Source organism: Balaenoptera acutorostrata, chromosome 3 (assembly GCF_949987535.1).
Source record: "Balaenoptera acutorostrata chromosome 3, mBalAcu1.1, whole genome shotgun sequence".
NCBI classification, from domain to species: domain Eukaryota; kingdom Metazoa; phylum Chordata; class Mammalia; order Artiodactyla; family Balaenopteridae; genus Balaenoptera; species Balaenoptera acutorostrata.
In genome coordinates this window covers 16,213,840-16,239,188 of record NC_080066.1, presented here as the reverse complement: position 1 = coordinate 16,239,188, position 25,349 = coordinate 16,213,840, and the positions used below count along the sequence as shown (strand labels likewise).

Below are 25,349 nucleotides of genomic sequence, written 5' to 3'. Positions count from 1 at the left end.
CTGTTCCTTCTCCTGCGTTCCCTGTTTTAGTCATTGATGTCTATTTGGTCTCACTCAGGAGCCAAGGAGTCGTCCTTAAATCCTTCTTTCCTTTTCTCATCTCTGCATTAATTTGGTTAAAAACGTTATTGAGGGCATGTCCTTATATTTCTCAAATTGTCTCCACTTATTTATTCATTATTCTTTATCCAACTCTGATTTTGTTTGCCCCATTTTTTTTCTCTTGGATTTTTAAAAATTCCAGTTTCAGTCTATTTCACCCCGCTATTCACTACACCCTGCTATCCACCAGATTGTACTTTCTAACATCCAAATGTGACCAATCTCTATTTTGTTTAAATCCATCAGTAACTCTCATTGCCTTCAGAATGGAATTGAAATTTTTTTGTCATGACATAAGCTCACCAGGATCCTGCTCTTAGACACCAACCCAACTTCTTCCTTCTTAATTTCCCCAAGAATTCCCATATTCTGGCCAAAAAGAACTACCTGTGAATCCAGCAACACAGTGTTATCTCATTCTTGGGTATCTTTTCAAACCTTGCTCCCTCTTCTTATTTCATGAAAAAAATTTTTGGCCTGTTCTGCTACTAGATATCCTTCCAGACTGAGTCAATGTCTCTTTTCTGAGAAGCCTTCTCTTACAGAAAATCCCCCCACACTCCTACTCCCTCTACAAACACACACACACACACACACACACACACACACACACACACACACAGTGTATTAATTTATCTCTACAACTAAATGCTGAGTTTCTTGAGGGCAAAGTTACTAGTGTCTTACTCATTTGTGGATCCCGAGTGCAGATCAAGTACTTAATAAATAATTGATTGAATTAAGAATATGTGCAATTATTTAAATATCAAGTATTTGGGATTTTGTATGAATTCTCTTCTTTCCTCTAAGCTACAGCACCATTCTATAAAAAGCAGGTTTAAATAAAATATCATGGGAATATGTTTAAAGCAGTACTTACACTTATGCTAAGAAATATTATATTATTTTTAGGTTTTTGTTTTAGTATCAAAAATAAAGATATGTCTTCAAACTATATAATGTGATTTTTTATCTGGGATGAATTAATCTGGGACAAGCATTTGCCATATTTTAGTAGAAACATAGTGTTTTTGTCATTTTATAGTCGCAATATAGTACTTGGAAATGAATACTGCTTGGAAGTGAATGCTGTAATATGTCTTTTGGTGGTTATTTTGGTTATAAAAATGGTTCTAAGATATATAGGTTTTCTGACAAGATTTCTTTATTTTCTTATTTCTTCAAACCAGTGTGTTTTCAAAAATTTGTTCTATTTTTTTTTTTTTTTTTGAGACTAGGGAACAATTCTATTACTGTGTTTTTATTTTCTATGTTCTGATGCTTTGATGTCTGGGATCTTGCTGACCCTGGAGGGACTGTCTCTTCCAGGGTGAGCCAATTCCTAGAGACAGTAAAACAGCTCACCTTACAGTGTATTTTTCAAATGCAAACCAACCAATCCAGAGCACCCACCATAGCCACTTCTTTAGGCTTTCACACTCTGGGTCACTGTGTACCTGCCCTAATCACCCCAGGGTCAGTGCATATTTTCTAAGACCACCATAAAAAAATACCACAGACTGGGTGGCTTAAGCAACAGAAATTTATTTTCTCATGATTCTGGAGGCTGGAAGTTCAAGATCAAGGTGTCACCAAGTTTGCTTTCTTTTGAGTCTTCTTTCCTTGCCTGTGGATGACTCTCTTCTCTCTGGATCTTCACAGTCTTCTCTCTGTGTGTGTCAATGTCCTAAATGCCTCTTCTTATAAGGACACCAATCATATTGGATTAGAACCCACCAATATGACCTCATTTTACCTTAATTACCTCTGTATACCTCCAAATATGGTCACATTCTGAGGTGCTGAGGGTTTGGACTTCAACATATGAATTGGGGGTGGCGGGTACAGTTTAGCCCATAGGAGCAAGGTACTAAACAACTAGGGACAGCCCTGACTGAATAAATGAAATATTGATGGATTTTCAGATCATGGCTCTATGTTTGTCAAATCTCATGGAAATAAATACCCAAAAGTATAATTTTACTGTATATAATTTTTTAAAAAAATTTTAAAAAGAAATAGTAGCTTTTTACAATTGGAAAAATTCTGATGATGAGTCCACCGTATAGATTATTAAGTGTAGTATTATCTTTAGGGGAAAAACATAACTGATTCTCTCTACTTACTCTTTACTATAGAAATACATCTCTCTTTATAAAAGGGCTAAATATAGGTATTTTCGTGGTTTCTGAATATTTTCAAGATGGAAAATAAAACTAAATTCTTTTTATAATATTAAAGAAGTCTTTTAGATTATTCCCACACTTTCAAACAGTATCTTTCTAATTACTGCCGTTCCCAAGATATGAGTATTCACTGTACATTTATTGAAAGGAAGACCTGTTTAGACTTTATCAAAGTGTAAAAAGACCCAGGTTTGTGACTGTGACTAAATAAGAATGTGCTCAATCACTGATTCTTAAATACATTGCTTCTTGAACAAATTACTGTATATTTTTATAAAGATTGCATGATAGGGCTCATAATCAAATATCATGAATATTCTGTGAATATTTTTAGGTTGGTTTGCCAGGACTTTGCCTTAGTCTCATTTATAAACATTCCAAATATACAAATTATTCTTTAATGAGAACCTGAATAATGCTTATATATTATCCAGTTAAATAAGCATTATTTAACTAGTTACCTTTTTTTATCTTATTAACTTCTAGCTACCATTAAAGATCTAATGACTATTCATTGAAGTTCATTACTGTTTTAAGAAAACTGATGAAGAAATTGTCAAAAGCCCCTGGAGTCAAAAGTGGATGTCAATTATAACTTTTGCTGCAATAGCCTTGAGGCTTGGACTTCATTCTCTTCCATCTGAGTTATGTGGCCAATTTCACATAACCTGTTTGTACAAGATAAGATTTGAAGGATGGCAGGCTCTACACATGTGGCTTCATTGGTATAGAGACTTTGAAATTGTTGGCAAAGCTTCATCCTGCTGATTGTACATCATTGATGGAGAATTTTAAAATGCCAAACATAATTTTCTACTGCTGGATTGTAGTGCAATATAAAAATGAAAGAGAGAGGGTTTGGGGAGGGAGAGAATGTGAATATGAATATAAATATAGATGACATCTTTAAATAGCTTTGAGCTCTGAAATAGAATGCACTAAAATAAAAAGCTGTCCAGGAGATTAGTTGATTGACAACTTATTAACCCCCCCCATATCATTGTTTTTGTGCTTGCAAATTCCAATTTGGGGGACTAAAGGTAATAGAATTGGTTGACATTGGTGAAAGATATTTAATAGCAACTGATACAAGCTGAATTTTAAATTCCATGCAATTTATAATTGACTATTTTGCTATTTTTGTTTACAGTACTTTTGTGGTTATTGTATAAATAGTGAAAAATTATAGATAATATACAGCATTTAATTGAACTATGGCAAACATTTAATTATGCAGCTCCAGGGGCTGAAGATTTGTAGCTATTATACGAATCTACAAAAATTACAGTTTTAATTGTTTCATGGTAATTGTTATTGTGCAATCTTAGTTTCATTTATTGCCCACACTCCCTTAATTGCATATGCAGTTTTATTTTCAGTGGATCTTATGCTCAAGAAGCTTTGCATATTCATCATTTGTTAGCTTCCATTATGAGAAACCAGATTATGGATGTTATTCATAAATCATTTTCACAACCAGTTGCTTCAATTTTATTTCCAATACAAATGTGAACAATTTATATAGAGTCTGTGCTGTTGTAAAAGATTTCGTTGAATTAGTCTTAGGTCATTTAATTCATTCATTCATTAAACAAGTATATATTGAACATCTATGTTATGTCAAGAATTTTTCTAGACATGAGGGAGAAGCAGTGAAAAAACAAATGGTAATCCCTGAGTTTATGGAATTTATATTTTAGTCAGAAAGAGAAAGAAGCTAAGCAAGTAAATAGAAAAATGTACTTTATGTCAAGTGGTGTTATGTGCTATGGGTACAATAAAACAGAAAACTGAGATAAGGGTGCCACAGGTAAGGGGGAGATAAGTTTTAAATAGAGTGATCAGACATGGTCACATGAAGAACGTATTTTCTGAGCAAAAAAAAAAAAAAGTTGAGAGGTCAAGCCACGTGTATATTGGAAGGAAGCCACGTGTCAAGGTGAAGGTCCTGAAGCAAGAGTAAGCCTGGTTTGTAAGAGGAAGATCATGGAAAGGACTTTTGCATGCATTTCTTGTAGGATAGAAGCCCGTGTGATGATTTTGAGCAGAGGAGACATGATCTGACTTGCTGCTTGATTTAGCTTTAATATGTTCTTCTTGTCCTTCTTTCTGTAAATGGATAGTTAAATTACAGGATTTGAGGTCAAACATTTTTCATTCCTAATGAAAACTTCTATAATTACTAATTTCCTTCTAAGTACTGTTTTAGCTATATGACACAAATTTTAGTAAGTTATATTTTCATTCAGATCAAAATACTTGGTTATTTCAAAGTCTGTTTTATTTAAATGTGTGATATTTAATTACCGAATAAATGTGGATTTCCCAGATTTGTAGTTTAATTTTGTTTTAGTCTGAGGATACTGAAAGATAATAATGGGGCAAGGGCAGCGACAAGGAGGCAAAATAAGAAGTTTTAACTATAATCCAGAAAGAATGATGTTCCCTTGACTGAGAATTGGTAGTGGTAGTGAGTACCTCGATGTAGTGAGATTCCGGATGTGTTTTATAGATCAAGCAAAGATTTGCTGATGGATGGCACGTCCGATGAAAGTAAGAGATGGACCATACATGACTCTACTCTTTTTACCTGAACTAGAAGGATGGAGTTGTCATGGACTGAGATGAGAAAAATGTGGGAGGAGAAAGTTTGGGCCGAGAAAATCAGAAAATATGTCTAGTTTCAGGCATATTTCTTTTGAAATGCATGTTGGTTATCCAAGTGAAGTGGCCAAGTCAGCAACAGGATATGTCAGAGTCCAGTGAAAGGTCTGGACCTAAGTTATAGTTCTATGAGTTATTGGCATTGGAAATGTTTTAAAAGCATGAGACTAGGTGATATTAATAAGATTGTGAGAAGAGACGAGATCCAAGGCTAATGTCACCTTGTGTAACATCGACGAGATGAGGGAAAACCAGCCAAGGAGACGAGAATAAACGCTAGTCATTTAAGACGAAAACCAGGAGAAAATTAGGTACCAGGATCCAGTGAAGAAAACATTTCAAGAAAAAGGGAGTGATCAACTATATCAATATTACTGATATGTCAGGTATGTTGGGAAGGAAAATTTAAATATTATTTATTATTGTAGATTAACAGTGGAGAGGTCAACTTTGATATACGCAGTTTCAGCGCAGTGGTAAGGGTTAAAAAAAAAAAGGAATAGAGTTCTGATATATGTTACACCAACATGAATAAACCTTGACAACATCTGAGAAGTAAAAAGTCAAACACAAGAAGCTATATAATGTGTGATTCCATTTTATAAAATGTGCAGAATAGGCAAAGTCATCAGAAAGCAGATCAGTGGTTGCCAGAGGCTGAGGAGGGGGAGAGAATGGGAGTGATTGCTAACGGGTACAGGGTTTTATTTTGGAGTGATGGAAATGTTTTGGAATTAGATAATGGTGATAATTGCATGACACTGAGAATGTATAAAAGCCACCAAATTGTGTACTTTTAAATGGTTAAAGTGGTGAATTTTAGGTTATGTGAATTTTAACTTCATTTTTAAAAAATTGAAAAAAAACTCATTGGAACAGATGCAAGAGAGAATGGGGGGAGAAGAAGTGGTGCTGAAATCAGTGAGAATAGGCAGAACTTGGAGAAGTTAGTTGGAGGGAGTTGGAGGTTTAAGAGATTTTCTTAAGATGGGTGAAATTGTGGCCTCTTGTATACTGAAGGGAAAGAAAGCATGTGGGATGTAAAAGAGGGGAGGAAATTGCTGGAATGATCACAAAATAGGGGAGAGGAGATGCATTTCCTGGCTAAATGAAAGGAGTAGACCTAGAGAGAAGCAGAACTGGTTGATCACAGTTAAGAGGAGGAAAGACATGTGGGTGGCGGTGCAGGTGGTGGGGCTTGTGAGGTTTTCTTCTGGTTTCTCTCATTTTCCCAATGAAACATAAAGCAAGGTGATTAGCTGAGGGGGAGGAGGAGTTGGAGATTTAAGGAGTGGGTAGAGGGTTTTGAGCAGTTGTCTAGAAATGGAAGAAAAGGAAAGAATTAGGAAGATGTAGCGGGATGGCCCCAGTGCAATGAAGTGAGTAGTCAGGGATATGAAGTCACTTCAGTCAGCTTGGTGTTGACCCATCACTCCCGTTCATCTGCACGGATGCAGGTCGAGTGTGTCGTGTCGGTCTCAGCCTATTCACAGTGATGCTATCTGCCAGGAATCTCAGGCGCTCACCTGGGCCCAGATTACATGTGGTGAGTCCCCACAGACATTTCCCAGACCAGAGCCAGTGTTGTGATGCTGTGGCTAGTCCAGCCCTTGCGGTTCTTATGATTACAAGACACACCTCTGCCACAACCATCAGGGAACTTTGGAAAAACAAGGTTTGCTTCTTACAGGTCCTGGAGGGTACCCAGCGCATCCAAGGGCCATACAGCGAGGTTGTGGGGAGATAGAGTAAACCTAGGGTTCTGCCTTTGTTGGGGTCGAGAGTGGGGTGCCTCCGGTTTTACTTTTTATAGTTGAATTTAAAACATACAAGTGGGAATTAAAGTGCAGTAAGGGAAAAGCTGGGTCACTCGAGTGCTCAGTTATCTAGGTCACCGAGGGCTTTTGAAAAGGGGAACTTCATGGGTGGGACGGCCTGGCTCTTTATCCAGTGTGTAAGGGGCAATGTGTTTATTGGAGATGGATGTCTTTGAAATGGATGCCTCAGCAATCAAAAGGTTGATGTCAGACACTTACATTACAATCAAGAAAGCTAATTGTCAGGCACTTACACTATGTGAAGGATTGTACTTATCAGAGCTTTTGTCCTGAGTTTGTGGAAGCATGAGAAGAGCCAGCAGGTGACTGTTTTCTAACATCAGTAAGAAAAGAAATGAGGACATGAGAGAGGATGAAAGGAATTGCAAAACTGGAGGACCATTATCTTGTAGGTCCTGATGCTGTCAAAAACTTTTTACAGTAGAGATACTAGAGGGAGTGAGTGGAAAGATAGGGGTGATGGTTGGGGAGTGGGCCCCTCATAATTAAGATAGAGGAAGTGTTATCACCATTAGTTATGATCATATTCAGCCGAGTGGTGGCAGAAGTGGTTTTACATCAGCAGTTCTCCTTCATAAGCATTAGTAAGAAAAATCGAGAAACTGAGGGGCAAGATGAATGTGAACATTGAAATGACAAAGAGTGACATTGAGCCAACGGGTAAAGTAGTCAGGGATTGAGGGGTAGGGCACCAGTGTCTGTAGATGACTGTAACAAGATGTCAAAAGATTCAAAGCTCAGATATTTAGGAAGGTGAGAAACCTCCATACTGTTTTCCATAGTGGCTGTACCCATTTACATTCCCACCAACAGTGTATGAGGGTTCCCTTTTCTCCACATCCTCGCCAACATTTGGTATTCGTGTTCTTTCTGATGAAAGCCATTCTGACTGTATAAGATGATATCTCATTGCGGTTTTGATTTGCATTTCCCTGATAATTAGTGATGTTGAGCATTTTTTCATGTGCCTGTTGGCCATCTGCATTTCCTCTTTAAAAAAATGTCTATTCAGTTCTTCTGCCCATTTTTTAATCAGGTTGTTTGTTTTTTTGATGTTGAGTTGTATGAGCTTTTTATATATTTTGGATGTTAACCCTTTAGCAGTCATCATTTGCAAATATTTTTTCCCATTCAGTAGGTTTTCTTTTCATTTTGTCCATCGTTTCCTTTGCTGTGCAAAAACTTTTAAGTTTAATTAGATCCCATTTGTTTATTTTTGCTTTTATTTCCTTTACTTTAAGAGATGGATCCAAAAAAATATTGCTGCGATTTATGTCAGAGTGTTCCGCCTATGTTTTCCTCTAAGAGTTTTACAGAGATCTGATTAAAATCCAGAAGCACACTGGCATGGTTGTTTTTTTCTCTCTCTCTCCTCTCTCTGAATCGATTTCTCTTTTTCTGTCTGTGTAACGAGTCTCCCTAAGGCATGATGCCACCATACAGAGGAGTTGGGTTGAGCATGCTCTGTAGAACAAATGTTAACATTTTAAGAAATAATGATCCTTTCTAGTGACACCTGCATCTCACTTCTTGCCAATCTTACAGATGAAATTTTACCATGTCAAGAAACATCGAATACCAAGAAGGAACAATGCCATCCAGATATAAGTCTCTGCAGATTTGATTCTACAGATGAAGGATTGAGGTGTAAGTGTTAAAATGAGATGTCTGCCTGCCTTGTCAGTGTGTAGGCCATCCATGAGACTCAGAAGCCTAACAGGAATATCAGACCTCTAGTAGGGATACTCACTTGACAAACTCTGTTGACATCTATGTCTTAGTTTTATCAAGAGTATCATTGGGGTTTTAGCTGGAGTGTTATTGCAAGTCTGTTGTTTATTCAAAAAGTGAAAGACAGTAAATATGTCAATTTAAGATAATGTTGTTTTGTAAAACAATTACATTAAAGATCTTGGAATTATATACAATGTTTCTTCTTTAAAATTTCAACGTGATTGTGAATAGTAAATTATTTAGGTTACCTGAATTCCATAAAGTAGGTAAGGTCAGATATTATGCCATTTAAAAAACCACAATGGAAGCAGTGGTAACAAGAAAAAGTAGAAATCTCTTCATTTTTTTTTTTTTTGGCGGCAGTGGTTCTCATTCGGAGGATGCCCATCTGGATCAAATGAAGAACTTTTAAAAAGTAGAGGACACTCTAAGACTTATTGAATCAAAATTTCCAGATATGAATTTATGTGTGTGTGTATGTGTGTGTGTGTGTGTGTGTGTGTGTGTGTTTAAGCCTTGATTGCAACTATAACCATTGTTAAGCAGCCACTCTAGTAGACTGTGATAGTCCACCTACATCTTTTTCTCCTCTCTTTAGTGTGTCAGGCCTGTGGATTTGATTTTGACATGTGTGACTGGGTATCAGAAACATCTGCTGGGCAAACTTCCTGGATGCGCACAAAAGCAAGAGAAATTTCTGTGTTAGAATCTCCACCTCAGCAGGATCAAAACAGTGATGATGAAGGTAGCAAATAAAAAATCATATTGATTTTGCTTCCTTTTTAACTCTTTTTAGTGGTTGCTCTAGAGTTTGTGAAATACATTTACAGCTAATCTAAGTCTACTTTCAAATAACTCTATACTTCCTCATGGGTAGTGCAAGCCCATTATAATAAATACTCCTAAATCTTCCCTCCTTTCCCTCGTATTATTGCTGTCATTCATTTCATTTAATTATCAAATACATTAGGACTATTACTGTTTTTTTGTTTTTTGTTTTTTTTTAGGGAAGGTTCTTTTATTTATTTATTTATTTTTGGCTGTGTTGGGTCTTCGTTTCTGTGCGAGGGCTTTCTCTAGTTGTGGCAAGTGGGGGCCACTCTTCATCGTGGTGCACGGGCCTGTCACTATCATGGCCTCTCTTGTTGCGGAGCACAGGCTCCAGACGCGCAGGCTCAGCAGCTGTGGCTCACGGGCCTAGTTGCTCCGCGGCATGTGGGATCCTCCCAGCCCAGGGCTCGAACCCGTGTCCCCTGCATTGGCAGGCAGATTCTCAACCACTGCGCCACCAGGGAAGCCCAGGACTATTACTGTTTTGAACAAACTTATTTTTTTGATTAACTAAGCAAGTTGAAAATAAAATGTTTCATTTTACTTTCATTTATTCCTTCTCTGATACTATTCCTTTCTTTATGTAGATCTGAGTTTCTGACCTGTATCATTTTCCTTCTCACTGAAGAATGCCTTTTAGCATTACTTGCAAGTCTACTGGCCACAAATTCCCTCAATTTTTATTTGTCTGAGCAAGGCTTTATTTGTATTTCATTTTTGAAGGATAATTTTTGCTGGACATAGAATTCTAGGTTGAGTTTTTTTCTTCTTTTAATACTTTAAATATTTTACTCCACTCTCTTCTTGCTTACATGGTTCGGAAGAGAAGTCTGATCCAATTCTTATCTGTGTTCCTCTATAGGTAAGATTTTTTTCTTCCTGGAATATTTCAAGATTTTCGCTTGTCTTTGATTGCAGCTTTGACTATAGTAATGTGCTTAGGTGTAGTTTCTTGGATATTTATCCTGCTTGGTGTTTCCTGAGCTTCCAGGATCTCTGGTTTGGTGTCTGACATTAATTTGGATGAAAATTCTCAGTCACTGTTACTTCAAATATTGATCCTCTTCCTTTCTCTCTTTCTTCTTCTCATATTTCCATTATGCATATGTTGCACCTTTTGTAGTTTTCCCAGAGTTCTTAGATAGAATCATTCCTTTTCTTCACTGTTTTTTTTTTCTGTTTGCTTTTCAGTTTTGTAAGTTTCTATTGACATATCCTTAAGCTCAGAGATTCATTCCTCAGCTGAGTCAAGTCTGCTAATGAGCCCTTTGAAGACATTTTTCATTTCTGTTATACTGTTTTTTACCCCTAGCATTTTTTGATTCTTCCCTGGAATTTCCAACTCTCTGCCTACATTATCTTTTTTGCATGTTTTCTACTTTTTCCACTGGAACTCTTTTTTTTTTTTTTTTTTTTTTAATTTTATAGCTACTTTATTTGTTTATTTATTATTTATTTTTGGCTGTGTTGGGTCTTCGGTTCGTGCGAGGGCTTTCTCTAGTTGCGGCAGGCGGGGGCCACTCTTCATCGCGGTGCGGGGACCGCTCTTCATCGCAGTGCGCAGGCCTTTCACTATCGCGGCCCCTCCCGCTGCGGGGCACAGGCTCCAGACGCGCAGGCTCAGTAGTTGTGGCTCACGGGCCCAGCCGCTCCGCGGCACGTGGGATCTTCCCAGACCAGGGCTCGAACCCGTGTCCCCTGCATTAGCAGGCAGATTCCCAACCACTGTGCCACCAGGGAAGCCCTCCACTGGAACTCTTAACTTATTTATCCCAGTCTGATAATTCCAGCATCCCTGCCAGATCTGGGTCTGGTTCTGGTTCTGATGTCTATTCTTTCTCTTCAGACTATATATTTTTTGCCTTTTAGTGTGCCTTGTAATATTTTTGTGTGTGAAAGCCAGGCATAATGTACTGCATAAAAGGAATTAAGGTAGATAGGTATTTAATGTGAGCTTTTATGTTTATCCAGCTACAGATTAGGCTCTGTTTACTGTTGGCTGTAGCCGTTAATGTCTGAGGCTAAAATTTCATGCAGTGTTCTTGTTTTGGTCCCACTGTTGTCTTTGGGTTTCTCTAAAGATATCTTCTGAAATAAGGTCTGAGACCCGCAGTTCTTTTGGTAATATTTCCTTGTTATCATACAGGACCACTTTTGATGTGGTGATAAGTTGTGAGAGGAAGGGAAGCATCCTATAGTCCTATGAATGGATCTCAGTCTTTGATCTAGTGGGGGCTGGATCTGGGTATTTTGCTCCTGTCATCTGGAAGGTTAGAACCTGCTGGATTTGATATCTCACTTCTTCCAGTTAGGATCTCCAGTCGGGTTAGCTGGTTGTAAAGCTTCTCTTGAGTGAAAGCCTTATTAAGAATAACAGGACAGTCCAGGTATATTTCAAAATGACTACTTTTCCTCTCCCCCAGCTGTAGGCACAAGAGGATTTTTCTCTGATTCTTACTGTGAGAACCTGGTAGGGCTCCTGAAGGTAAAACTCACAAAAGAGTGGGGTCCTCCCTAAGATGGGACTGCCTGGAGTTTTTAACTCGCAAATGTGTTCACACTGAGCCTCCAGCAGTTCACCAATCACAATCTAGTTTTTTCCACCCCTGTACTTTCCCATACAATTTTGGGATTCTGCTCTTGAAAGTTGTGATTCTCTGTATCTGCTTACCTCACCAATTCTTGCACAGTGGTTTGTGCCATGACCTCAATTTTCCTAGGGGTCTAAGAAGAGTTGTTGATTTTCAGTTTGTTCATATATTTTCTTGCTAAGTGGACAGGAGTAACAACTTCCAAGCTTCTTACATGGTGGTCCAGAAACTGGAAATTTTGCAGGCTTTTTTTCAATTAGATTTGTTCTCTTTTTAAACCCCCTTTACTCTTTCCTGCTCTTTTACTTTGTTCCTAACTCCTTGTTCAGCAATTTTATCGTGGTATTACTCAGCAACCCAGAACCTTATCTGAGTAAGAATCCTGGTTTAAGGTTTCATACTTGATGGTAATACTTGGAGTTTTGCACATACTGTCACTTAGCCATAGCCCACAGCAGTGAGGGTCAGTATCTTTCCCACCTCAGTTTACGAGAAGGATTTCCAGCCCTAATCTTTGACCTCATTGAGAGAATTTGACTCTGTTCATCCAGGATTTTGCAACATTTAAACTAGTCAAAATTCTAGCTACTACAGCCTGCTTCTGGTCCCAACATCCAAGAGTTCTGTGGTTTCAGCCCTGCTCATCCCTTGGCATATCTATTTTTTCCTTATCTTTTGAGATGTTTTGTCTTGTTTAATCTGTCTCTGCTTTTGTAAAAATGTTTTTTCATTTTATTTATCATTTCCTTACATATAGGTCAGAGGAAAAGTATTAACTTATTATATACTACTTTGATTAAAGGCTAACATGTCTAGTAAATAAATTTCACTGAATTTAAGTTCAAAGTTTTTAGATGTTGCAGGAATATTTGCTCTCTTACAAAGAAAACATTTGAAAGACTTTATCTTTGAAAATTGAAGTTATAAAACATAGAAATATCTTTGTAGCTCTGCATTGTATATATTGTTGAGTTCAAAAGTAATCCAAATTGGTTTTAAGAATCAGATGGAAAAAATTGACAATATTTTTAAGTACTATACAATCCATATGTGTAGTTCAGTAGGACTGTAAGTATATGATGCTTCCATGTAGTTTGGTAAGAAAGAGGGCAGTTTAAATTATATTCCCTTAAACGATAAAAGTTTTTTTGTGAAGAATAGAAAAAATAATCAAAAGGGAAAATAATTCTGGGAAGAAAGATGAGGAATTTTTGATTAAAGAAAGATTGCATTGTTATATTTAAAAGAATGATCATTTGGTGGTTCAGAGATTTTTACATCACTAGATTTCTTTTTATAAGAATATTGAATTTTCATATTGAAGGTATTGTCAAACTTTGATTTTAGGAATTAGGAGGAGATTACAATGCATTTTAGAAATCAAATATGGAAACGAAAATCTGTAATTTGTAGTTGATGCAATCTTTTAAAAACATCGTATTCTTTTAAATAAAATATTTGTGTTTCAAGCTTGATTTGGAAAAGTAATACAATAATTTTGTTCAAACAGAAAGCAGCTAATTTCTTCTAAGTTGCTTTTTTTCCCCTTTATTTTTCAGGTTACTATATATGGGTAGGGGCTAAGCATGCTTCTACTCTTAACCATTTAGACAGCAGGGCTTATCTAAATAGCTCTGTGTGTCACTGCTTGGGCAAGAGCTGTCATCTTCAATTCTATTACTCTATGGAAAACAGTGTTCTGAGAGTAGGACTGTATAATCAAAAGGTGAGAAGAAACTTGCATTAATTTCAAATTCATTGAATAAATGAAATTTTTATTCTTGGCAACTTTTGTTTCTATTTCTCAGTTGCATGTAGGCTATAGGTATTCCTTATCTTGACTTTATTTGGTATACCTTTAATTTTTTTTTTTTTTTTTTTTTTTTGCTTCTGAGGGGGAATTTGTTTTTTTCTTTTCCATTATGGTTTATTGCAGGATACTGAATATAGTTACCTGTGCTATACAATAGCACAAATGTTGTTTAATTGGTATACGTTTAAAAAGAAGTATTAAGAAGCTGGTTTAGGAGATATTGTCATGTACACTGTGGTCGTTTGCAAAATATTTCATAAAATTGGTAAAATTCATGAAAATATATTAAAAACTATGGTGTAATAATATATTTGGGATTCTATATTATTAACTCTATACTGAAGCTCTGATGTGATCTGTTCTGGATTTTTGATCTCTGTATACTTAAAGCTGTAAATATGACGGAAGCAAATTACTTGTTCTGGTACAGTAGATACAGTTTTAAAAGATTGGTAATTGCTGATTAAATACAGCCAAATGAGTCATATAAATTAAAAAAAGTGGTGTGCTGGGCAGAGTGAAAGTTGTAGTGGTAATGCTAGTGAATAAACAAATCCATGCTTTTTTTTTTTTTTTTTAACCTAACTAACTAAAAACAAGTCTCTACAATTGGGAAAACACTTGAGACACTCTGAGAACTTCTATTGTGAAGAAGAATTTATTTATACGTAGGAGTAAAAAAATCATAAGGGTAAACAGCAGTTATCCTACAAATGGGAAACATTTGACAATAATTGCAGGAATTCTGACATTGGAAAAGAAAGACAATAAAAGTATCCAAGCAAGTAGTTTCCTTTGGCTCAGGATGCTTTGGATAAATCCAGTTGAAACTTCTGCATGACATCAGCCAGATTCATTATTCAACAAAAGTTTGTCATCTGTACTTAACAAGTGCCACTAACCATCTGTCAACAGCATTTTCTTCTGTTCTTTTCTGAAGTTTGCAGTGACTTCATAATTAATCCGCAAGTATCAGACTGCTTATTACCAAGATACTTGAACATTCAAGAGGCATTCCCCTTTTCTTCTGAGTTCTATCATATCACCTCTCCCTTTTCCTTTTGTGTTGTTTTCATCATATCCAGTCTTTTATCTTCTACTTCTGTTTTCCAGACTTCTAAAGCATGAAGTTGAATGAATACTCTCATTAGATGGCCTAATACATTGTCCTTTGTTACACAGATGAGACACAATTTGTAGCATTTTGTAACATTTTTTTTGTAGCAATATTTGGCAGTCCACTGCCCTAGAATCTATTTGATATATTTCATTCAATTTGACATGGTGTGGGGTGGGTGGAGGGGCAGAAACCTCTCCCTGCCCTTTGTGTAATACTTCAAACTTTCCAGATAATTGGGAGAAATTTTACAAAAAAAAATAGGTTAAACTTTATCCGTATATGTTATACCATTCAAGCTTTAAGCACCTTTTAGTTATAATCACCTGTGCCATGTAAACCAAGCCCATTGAGCTTTCATGCAATTTGAAATTTTCTGTAATTTCCAAATCCTTCTTCAACAAAGGCATAATAAAAAAAAAAGTCTGCAATAATTTTGTTGAGCTTATATTATACTTAAAGATGCTTTAAAAATATACGGTCCTACAATAGTGTTTTTCACATGGTGGGTAATCAACAGTCATTAGATTTTGAGTGAATCACTGTCCTAAATTTGAGTAGAAACTTGTTATCTATCTTCTAATACTAAGGATTATTTTAATCTACCCTGAACATCAGTGATGGATTTTAAGTTTCAGTATGTGGATATGGAGTTTTGAATTATTGAAAGTGAGCAATATCATTCCTCTGGTGGCTCTGGGATTGCACAAGAAAAGAGTGCAAACAAATTGGCTTCAGATACCGCCTCATATAATAAGAACAGACTTACCAAGATTCCATCTCCCACATTATAAGAAAAGAAGAAGTTAATTCTGGAGAACCGACCTAATGTGTTAATCAGAACCAATTGGGGGTACATCTTAGAGAGCATTGACTGATGTTTGATCCATTAGTTTACCCAGTATTCTGCAAGGCAGTGTCCAGTCTTTTCTGACACTATTTGCTGTGCTCTATACACGTAAAACGTTGGTCACCAATGCAAACTGCATCAAAGTACATTTAAATTACAAGTTGATGTTTTATCACAAAGTTAAAAAAGACTTCAAACCTATCATTTTAAAAATTAGCTCTGGATGAAAATGATCATTTACATATTCCATGAATAGAAAAACGAAAATAACCCTTAGGATGAAATGTGCTGATGAACCAAGAAATATCTAGTGAGAATGCTGAGGGTAATTTTCTTTATTTTCAGAGTACTTTAGAACTTGAGAAATAGAAAATAGGTAAAAGACAAGTTAACTAAAAAGTTGAAACTTTTAAAGTCAGCTTCAGTGTGTAGCAGTTCTAGATTGTACCATTGAACTATTCTTGGGATCAAGTCTCTGTCCATCATATATAAGAAAATAATCATAGCAACGGCCTATCTTTTATCCTGAGGACAGCTGCCATGTCAGTGAGCCAAGGATAGTGGGGGTGTCCAGCTTGTGGTGCCTTTTACATATTTTAAAATTCCCACTGGCAAATAAATAGGAGGAACACATAGCTGGGACAGGAGAGAAAATGCCTTAGAAAATATCTTTTCTTGTATGATACAGATTTTAAAGCTATAATAAGCTCTCCTTGAAGGAAGGTTTTTGCCACAGTACATGGTCCTATCACCACATGCAATCAAAAGTAGTTAAAAAAAAAACCTTGAATTTGATACCTTGATTTTTTTCATTGAAAGGGGGAAGGATAAGCTGGTCTCTAAGAGATCTAGTGATAAATATTTTTCTTGAAAGGTAAAATGGCATTATTGATCCTGGTCTAGGGGAATAAAGACATTTAAATAATTTTGATAGATTGATTTTAAGATAATAGAAAATTAGAACATCCCTTGAAAGGCTTTTCTGAACTGAGGGTTTCTTTTTTTACATTGACACCTGTTGAAAGTAACTAGATAAGAGTCTGAGAGTAAGGACAAAAATAAAATAAAAGCTGATTTCATTTAGTTGGGGTAAATCCTTTTTCCTTTTCATTGCTTGTGTTGTCAGATAGGAAAATGTGGTAGAAAAATCTGGATTTCATACACAATATACCATTAACTTCTTGTGTGAAAAACCATTTAAGTTTAGAAAGAACTCTGCTCAGCTTTCTGAAAAAAATGTAAATGCATTCTTCTTCAAGTAGAACAGGGGGGAATCAATTAGGCACTGTGAAGAAAGAGCACAATAGCTGTAAATTATCATCATAAAATTAAAGTGAGGGGACAGGGTGAATGCAGCTTGCCAAGTAGTGTCACTAAAAGCATCTGTGGAGAGTGTAGTGTCTCGATGCTAAATAATTGAAGTTGCATAAGAAATTATTGAAAGAAAAATTTGCTGTATTTATCAACTTTTTATAACTTCACTTCATTGTGATGTGACCTGGAAGCTATCAGCTGAAAATGTGTCCACCATGTATGTTTCATTGTCTTGTGGAAGTCTTAATCATTGATATGAATAAGTAATGGAATGAAGTATATTTTAATTGGTTTAGACAATCTTCTGAAATACTTCAGACTTGGAAATTGGAGTAGATAACAAAGGGCAAAGGACTAAGTTAAAAATAGATTCATTTTTAGAAAACCTTAAGTATGAATGAAATAAGTGAAACCAAGTGAGGAAATAAAGGCTAACGAGAGTCTGAAAAAGTATGAGTGTCATGTGTCATTTGAATTACAACTAGATGTCACCTTTCAGTGCTGTTTCCTGTCTCGCAGAAGGAGAGCACAGAGATAGTCTCAGAGCTCAACCTGAGACATACTTATGCCACTGTCTGCATTTTCACTATAGTTCATTATACATATATTTCACTAAATCTAAGGAAAAATAGGATTATTTCAGAACATAAAAGCACAGTCGTAAATCATAAAGTCCAGTACCATAGGCAAAATTGTGGAGTACATTGTAGACTTTTATCGAATATCTGACCTCATAGTATATAGTAACATAATTTTGGATACACTTTGCAACCTAGAAAATGATCATCATACAGATGCATGACATAGCATGCTTTAGAAGACATGAAAAGGTCTTTTTTTTTTTTTTGAAAAGGTCTTTGATTGACTGGAGAGTCAAATAGAAATATAATCTCCAGAAAACAACTGTATTATTTGGAACTTGGAATGAATTCTTCCATAGGAAAAAATATTTAAGGTGAGATTGTACAGAAAATATATCTGATAACAATTTTTTAACTTTCATGTTAAATATTTGCCTGCCATTTTTTCTTTCCTATTATCATGGCAATATTGCAAAATGAAGTAATGTCAGTGGGATTAAGATATAAATAGCTGGTTTATTAGTTGCTATTTAGAATTTTATTTTTCGAAGTGCAGTACTTTATTCAAGATTCCATTCAAATTTTTGTTCTGTCCTTACTCTCCATCAGAAAAAAAAAATAGGCAGCTTTACTATGTAGACATGCTTTATTTCCTTATTTTTAAAAACAATAATTTTTATAGAGCAGTTTTAGATTCACAGCAAAATTGAGAGGAAGGTACAGAGATTTCCCATATACCCCCTGTCCCCACACATACTTAGCCTCACCCGTTTTCAGCATCCTCCACCAGAATGGTACACATGTTACAATTGATGAATCAACACTGACACGTCATTATCACCTGAAGTCTCTAGTTTACATTAGGGTTCACTCTTTGTGTTGCACATTCTATGGGTTTGGACAAATGTATAATGAATGACATGTATCCATCATTATATTATCATAAAGAGTATTTTCACTACCTTAAAAATCCTCTGCTCTATCTTTTCATCCCTTCCCCTCTCCTTTTCTTCATTTTTCTTTTAAAATGTTATATAGCTTTTTAACCAATACTTTAGATTTCTTAGTACTTAATATCCTACAGGTAGGGTAAACTCTACTGAAATATAATTAAGAGAGCACATGCATAACTATGAGAGTAGAATTTGGGGAATGAGTGATGTCTTTTTCTTTGGATCAAAGGAAGAAGAAATATTTTGGACCTACAACATATCAACTCACAGAAAATGGGTGAAAGCGGATGTGTTAATACCAGAAGGACTGAAGACATTTAAGGTATAAAAGGGAAAAACAAATATTTTTTATCATGAGTTTAATTTTTAACTTTGTAGTTATGAATTTATCCCCCATTGCTTCATTTACATTAGCATTGAAATTAGGGATGTCGACTTGTATATCTGGGGAGAGCAATTACTTTTCATTGTACCTATAGCCCTGCTCAGGTCAAATCTTCTTGAGTGGAGGGGCAAGAGCATAACTGCTCTTGTTTAAAGCATCCTCATCCTCCATGGGTTCCCTCCCTAGGACCCCCAGACGCCATGCAGTACAAACAGGGAAGCCAGGTACATTATGAAGCAGATAAATAATAAACTGGTATTGGAAAATCAGTAGAGTACATGCAAATGTTTTGATTGCAGTAATTCATATCTTTATAACACATGGGTAACTCTACCTGTACAAAGATGCATCTGAAATAAACATAGGCTCAGTGGGAATGCTATCTCTTAAAAATATTAACTTGGGGTTTTGTGTTGTATATAGAGCTGAGATTGTGCAGAAAAATGTATCTGATAATATTTTTAAACTTTCATATCAAGTGTTTGCCTGTCATTTCTTTCTTTTCTAATATCATGGCAATATTGCAAAGTGTAGTAGTGTCAGAGAGATCAACATTGAAATACTGTTATAATTAATTGCTGTTTAGATTTTTATTTTTGAAGTGTAGTACTCTAAGTTTCCACCCATTTTGTTTTGTATATAGAGTACATAAATATATTTATGCTGGAGTGTGAGTGTAAAATAATGAGGGTGGTTGTATGTGTGGCTTAGGGAACCAATTTCATTCGTTTAAGGTAATATCACACTCATACATTTTTCTAGGTATTAAAAGGGAGAGCCCAAATGATACTGAACTGTGACCATGGAGGTTTTTAGAATCCAATTTACTGCTGAAGTTGGAATTTATGAATCAGCATTTTTGTAGCAATCTCAGAAGAGCTGAGGTTTATATCATAGCACGTTGAGTTAAAATTTTGACACTATTTTAATTTCTCTAAGCTGATATCTATCTTTATAACTTCTGAAAGAAGTACTAAATGATTGGACCTTTATTCTTTTTTACATAAGCTGAATATTAAAGTTTGTTTTTGTACTTAACTCAAAGATAAAACAAAAAATATAATGAAAATAATATTGGAGTTATCTGAGGTTTCCAAGTACATATTAAATGTAACTGGCTTTTCAGTAATGGCAGACTTTTGAGATCAAAGTTTAAATGCATAAATTTTTGAAACCTAAACTTAGATCATTTCTGCATATCTGTTATCTTGCTGCTATGAAAATACACAGCTGTAAGTCCCATAATTTTAACATATAAGATATTCATTATGGAGAAAGATACAAAGTGTTCTTATGAAATATTTAAATTTAATATTATTTTATAAATTGTTAAATATTTATGCAAACTTCATCTTAAGTAATTCTTAATAAACAAATATATATCGCTCATGTTTTTGAAAAGAAATTCTGTCAGAAACTTTAAGCTGAAAGAGACTAAAAGGAGTCAGTCTTTGTTCCTAGTATCTTATTTACACATTAACAATATCTATGCAAAAAAACCTGAATTACTATGCTGTATACCTGAAGCTAACACAGTATTATAAATTAACTATACTTCAGTAAAAAAGAAATACTTTTGCTCTATCCCATGAAAACAAAACAAAACCCAGTATCTAGTTCAGTGCTGATCCAAAGAACTTTTTGTGTTAATGGAAATTTTATCTGTGCTCTCCAGTATAGTAGCCAGTAGCCACATGTGGCTATTGAACAGTTGAAATGTAACTACTGAAGTGTAGAACTGAATTTTAATTTAATTTTAGTTAATTTAAATTTAAATAGCCCTATGGAGCTAGTGACTACCGGTTTGGACAGCAAATAATTAGTTATTTGCTATACAGTCTTTGATTTCTATCTCTCCTGCACTCTTGGTGTTAATTAACCATTGCTCTTGTTAGAACCTCAAGGGATATTAATACTTGGACATTCTCTCACACTAGACTGCAATGTATGGTTGTTTCACTTGCTAGTATTGTATACCTTCAGAAAGCTAGCAATTCGATTGGAGAAAATGAGATTCATTTCCTTTAATTAGTGCTTCTTTGACTATTAGAGCAATTCTTCTATAAAAATTAATAGATTTTAAAATTTATTCTTTTAAATGTTCTATTGTGTATCTTACTGTCTGCCTGACATTTCCCTTCATGCGTTCCAATAACTAATTTTAGTAGTTAAAAAACCAAATGCAGTTATAGCTCTCGTATAAGTAGTGATAACACTTATTCTTTTCCTTGAATATTAAAGTAAGCGGACTGTGAAGATGACCAAACAACAAGTTTGCAGTTAGGGACATTGTCGGTGGTTAAATGGGATGCTTTCCTCAGATCATGGGTCGTTTCTCAGAGGCCTCAGTGGATCTAATGTGCCCATCAGTCTTATGTGTGTGGGTCAAGCTGATCAAATAGGAACTTTGTTCTTAGTTGTTATTTGCTTGCTCTTTAAACAGGCATTATTCTTAATAATTCTTTAATCTCTATTATTCTTTTTTGGGTCTTTTTGAAGAGATTGTAAGCTCACAAATTGTTCTTTGTTTTTCCCTGAAGATTATTTTTGAAGGGACTATTCTGAGCCAGAAAGGTTTTATTGGGCTCGATCAGCTCTGGGTCTACGCCTGTGCACAGGCCCCATGCAGACAGCTTTGCTCTGCAGATGAATTCACTTGTGCCAGCGGCCAGTGCATTGCCCAAGAACTGGTCTGTGACTCTCAGCAGGACTGTTCTGATGAGAGTGACGAGGATCCAGCGACTTGCTGTAAGTAAATTAATGGTTTACTCACTCATATGCTCACATTCATGACTACGCTTGGATTTAAGAGTCTTTGTCTTGAGCAAGGTACATTTAATATGTATGAAGTAAGATGAATGTACATTCTCATTCTGAAGCCATTAGTACTACTCCTTGTGGGCATCTCTATGCTAACATCTCTATGATGTTTTGGTGCTTTTTGCTAACACTTGAAATCTCTCTATTTGTTCAACAAATGAATAGTTGTGATTAGTTGTGTGTGTGTGTGTGTGTGTGTGTGTGTGTTTTGATTAAAGAGGAAAATGGATGGGAGAGGGAACCTATTTGTACTCTGCTCTTTGGAGACATATATTATGGATTACTAACCTTTATTAATTGTAGGGCTTTTTCCATTCTGACCAATCATGTAGGAAGCTGTGGGGAAAGGGTAAAGAGGAGAAGGGCTGCCATGGCCTTCCAGACAACCGTGGTAGCCATGGTTGGTATTCACGACTAGGCAAGAAAGCCCAACAACTTCATTTCAGACCGTTTATGGAGAGTCTTTGATAGGAGTAATGACGAGAAATTCCATTACTATTCAAACCTAGTTGTATTAGAAAGGAAATATAATGTAATTTACAAACTACATGATGGTTCTTACATGAGGTAACTTAGCAACTAAGATATTTGTGTCTCTTTAGAAATGAATTAAGACTAAATGCATCCAATTTTTATGTCACAAACAAGAGGGTTTTTTAATTATTAAAAATTTGACATTTATTTTGCTGCAGTGTTTTATTTTAGTGATATATTTTGTTGAGCAAGAGAAAAGTATGGCAGTAAGATAAATATCACCTTTTTAATGAAAATGCTTCTGCTGATGGGCGAGTAAGCATTTTATTAACAGCAGTGGACTGGGGTGTAGAAAAGAGAAGATGGGAAAGCAAGTGAGAAATCCTCTGCCTGTTTGTAAGCAGGAATTCAATTAATTCCTCAGACACCTGGTCTTAACCATAGAAGCAAAATAATCTCCTTACCAATATGATCTCTGTGGATATTTTCGGTGCTCTCTTTTTGTTCATTAAAAAATATGAGGACCATTCGTTTTCTCTAATGTGAGTGTCACATTCCTCTTTATGCTTCATTTAAATGCTTTTTTACAGACAATTTGGTTCATTTCTTTTGGAGAAATTCACCTTTCTAATGGTTTGTATTATTCTCAATTCCAATAACTGAAAGTAAATATATTTCTTATCTTTTCAATTCTACATATGGAAACTTAGCTTCTTTTCTCCTTTTTTTCCTCTGGTGAAGGCTCTCCTTTTAATTGGTTTTCTTAATCGAATTCCACCTAGAGTATTGGTAGATACTTTAGCATTTGATTTTGGACATATTTTCCCATTTCTCCTCCTTTATTGGAGTTTTATTGATTACTTATCTGGCATTTTCCCCATAGGGTATATCTTGATACCATCCTGCTATTTCCTTTCTGTGAATTCAGGGACAGATGGCTGTGCTTATCAACAGATAGTGTTACTTCTTAGTCTGATAAGTATTCCAAATAATGTAAGCTCATTTGGCCAAAGAAAACCTGTCATGCTTGCCTGAGATCAACTTTATATAAGTGATATGACCAAAAAAAAAAGGTAGCCATGTTACATATTACAAAATATCCATATACTTTGATGTCAGCATGAGTATTTCATGTAAATATTTGTACAATCATTTTTGCTTTGAGGAAATTATTTATATAGTAATTGAATTATTAGAATTAATATAATGTTACAATATTTTCTGCACTAAAGTGTTTAACATATTGTGCATATATACACATGCATACATATGTTATTACAAATTAAGAGGCTTTCCTTTGAAATTTAAAACCACTTTGAAACATTTTCCACATACTTTTAAATTTATACTTTACAAATTTGAATTTGTTATACAAATTTTTCTTAAAAATAGAATTTTAAAGTTCATGAAGCACAAGGAAAATGCTTTTATATCTTCTTTTTATCCCAGTATAGGATGAATCTCTAGAACGGTGTAGCTCATAGATATAGTTTGAATACACCAGGAGTACTTACTATATTCTGGAGACTCGGTAAATATTAACTCATGAATATTGTCAGTTGGTATCTGTAGTCTGTGTGATTTTTGCAAAAAGCACATTCACTCAGGTGTTCTTTCTTTACCAAGTTCCTCTTACTTTTATACTCTTTTGACAAATGTAGTTGATTGAGCGTGTAGCCTAGTGCCTTTTCAAAAGCAGTTAATGGTAAAGGGAAAATGGGTTTTGCTAGAGTTTGCTATTATAGCGTTACTTCCTTGACCAGCGGTATCAGCGGCAGCATCTGAGAGTTCCTTTGAAATGCAGAACTTTAGGATATATAACCCAGCCTTACAGAACCCAGAGTTTCATTTTAACAATGTTCCAGGTGATTCACCTGCATATTAAAGTTTGAGAACCACTGTGCCTAAAAGACTTAAGAATTGAAGAGATGGCTGAGAGAGAAAACAGGTGGCAATAAAAAAAAAGTAGTCTTAAGAGGCAAATTGGAGGCCTTTCATGATAGAAACAAAACTCCCAGTACTTCACTAATCCCTAAGGGCATCATTATAATTCCAAACAATACATTTTAAAATAGTTTTATTACGGTATAATTATTGTACGAAAATCGGCACAAAATCAATGTATACAGTTTGATTAGTTTGGACATATGCGTACACCTGTGAAACTGTCACCACATCCTTCACCTCCAAAGTTTTCCTTGTCCTCCCCTGCCCTCCCCCCGCTTTTGTAGTAAGAACACTTGACTCAAGATTTATGTTCTTAACTAGGTGGGGCTATGCATATGGGTGCCCTGGAGGCCGAGGTGCTGGACGGTTGCATGTACCCGGGTTGCGCCCCCGCGCTAGGATCCTTAGCCCTATCCGCTGGCAGCCAAAGCCAAGGGCGCGGCTGGGCGGGGCTGCTGGCCGCACCCGAGCTGGCTCTACCCTCCCACTTCCTCTGCACAGCCTCGTGGTCTTTCCGGGGCTACGGTGAGCTGAGGGCCGCCGAGTGTTTCCACATCTCCCAGCGGGCACGGTTCACGGACCACCTGCCGCAGGTGAGGCCCCGCCTCGCCCTGCAGTCAGCAGCCTCGATGGGCCCTTGCAGGTGAACACGCGCCACGACATCGCGGTGCAGCCCTCGCTGGGACGGTGCATGGGGCTGTGCAGACCCGCGCCCCCCTGCCCGTGTGATCCCGGACCTGAGGGTGCGGGTGCAGGTGGCTCGGCCTCCCCCGCAGGGCACCCAGGTTGGGGGCCTCCCCGAGCAGGGCATCCCCCCAGGGCGGTGCCCCGGGACGCGTGTGCTTCCCGCGCTGTCCCGAGTCCTTGCCTCCCGCCGCAACACCTTCCTTGAAGGGCCGAGAGGGCGAGCGGAGCTGGGGGCGCCGGAGGGAGAGGGAGGGCCACCATCTCTGACACCCCGAGGCAGGAGAGGTGTCGCCGAGGAAGGCGCCCCAGTGGCCGTGGTCCCTGGAGGAGGACATGGCCCGGGCCATGGTGCGGGTGATCTGGGAGCCGCGGGAGGCCTGGGGAGGCGTTCTCCCAGGAGCCCGAAGCAGCCTCCGCCGGTGCGGAGGCCCCAGACGGCCGTGACCGTGACCGAGGCGAGCC

The 25,349-nt window shown here is 36.6% G+C and overlaps 1 protein-coding gene across 1 annotated transcript in view; it reads left to right on the top strand.

The window, feature by feature from the left end:
• Window positions 1–25,349, top strand: part of MALRD1 (MAM and LDL receptor class A domain containing 1) — a 608,926-nt gene that overhangs the window by 56,708 nt on the left and 526,869 nt on the right. The window contains exons 7-11 of the mRNA XM_057542012.1: window positions 8,336–8,437; window positions 9,123–9,269; window positions 13,506–13,672; window positions 18,804–18,896; window positions 21,500–21,707. Coding sequence (XP_057397995.1) covers window positions 8,336–8,437; window positions 9,123–9,269; window positions 13,506–13,672; window positions 18,804–18,896; window positions 21,500–21,707 — 717 coding nt within the window. The remainder of the gene's footprint in view (window positions 1–8,335; window positions 8,438–9,122; window positions 9,270–13,505; window positions 13,673–18,803; window positions 18,897–21,499; window positions 21,708–25,349) is intronic.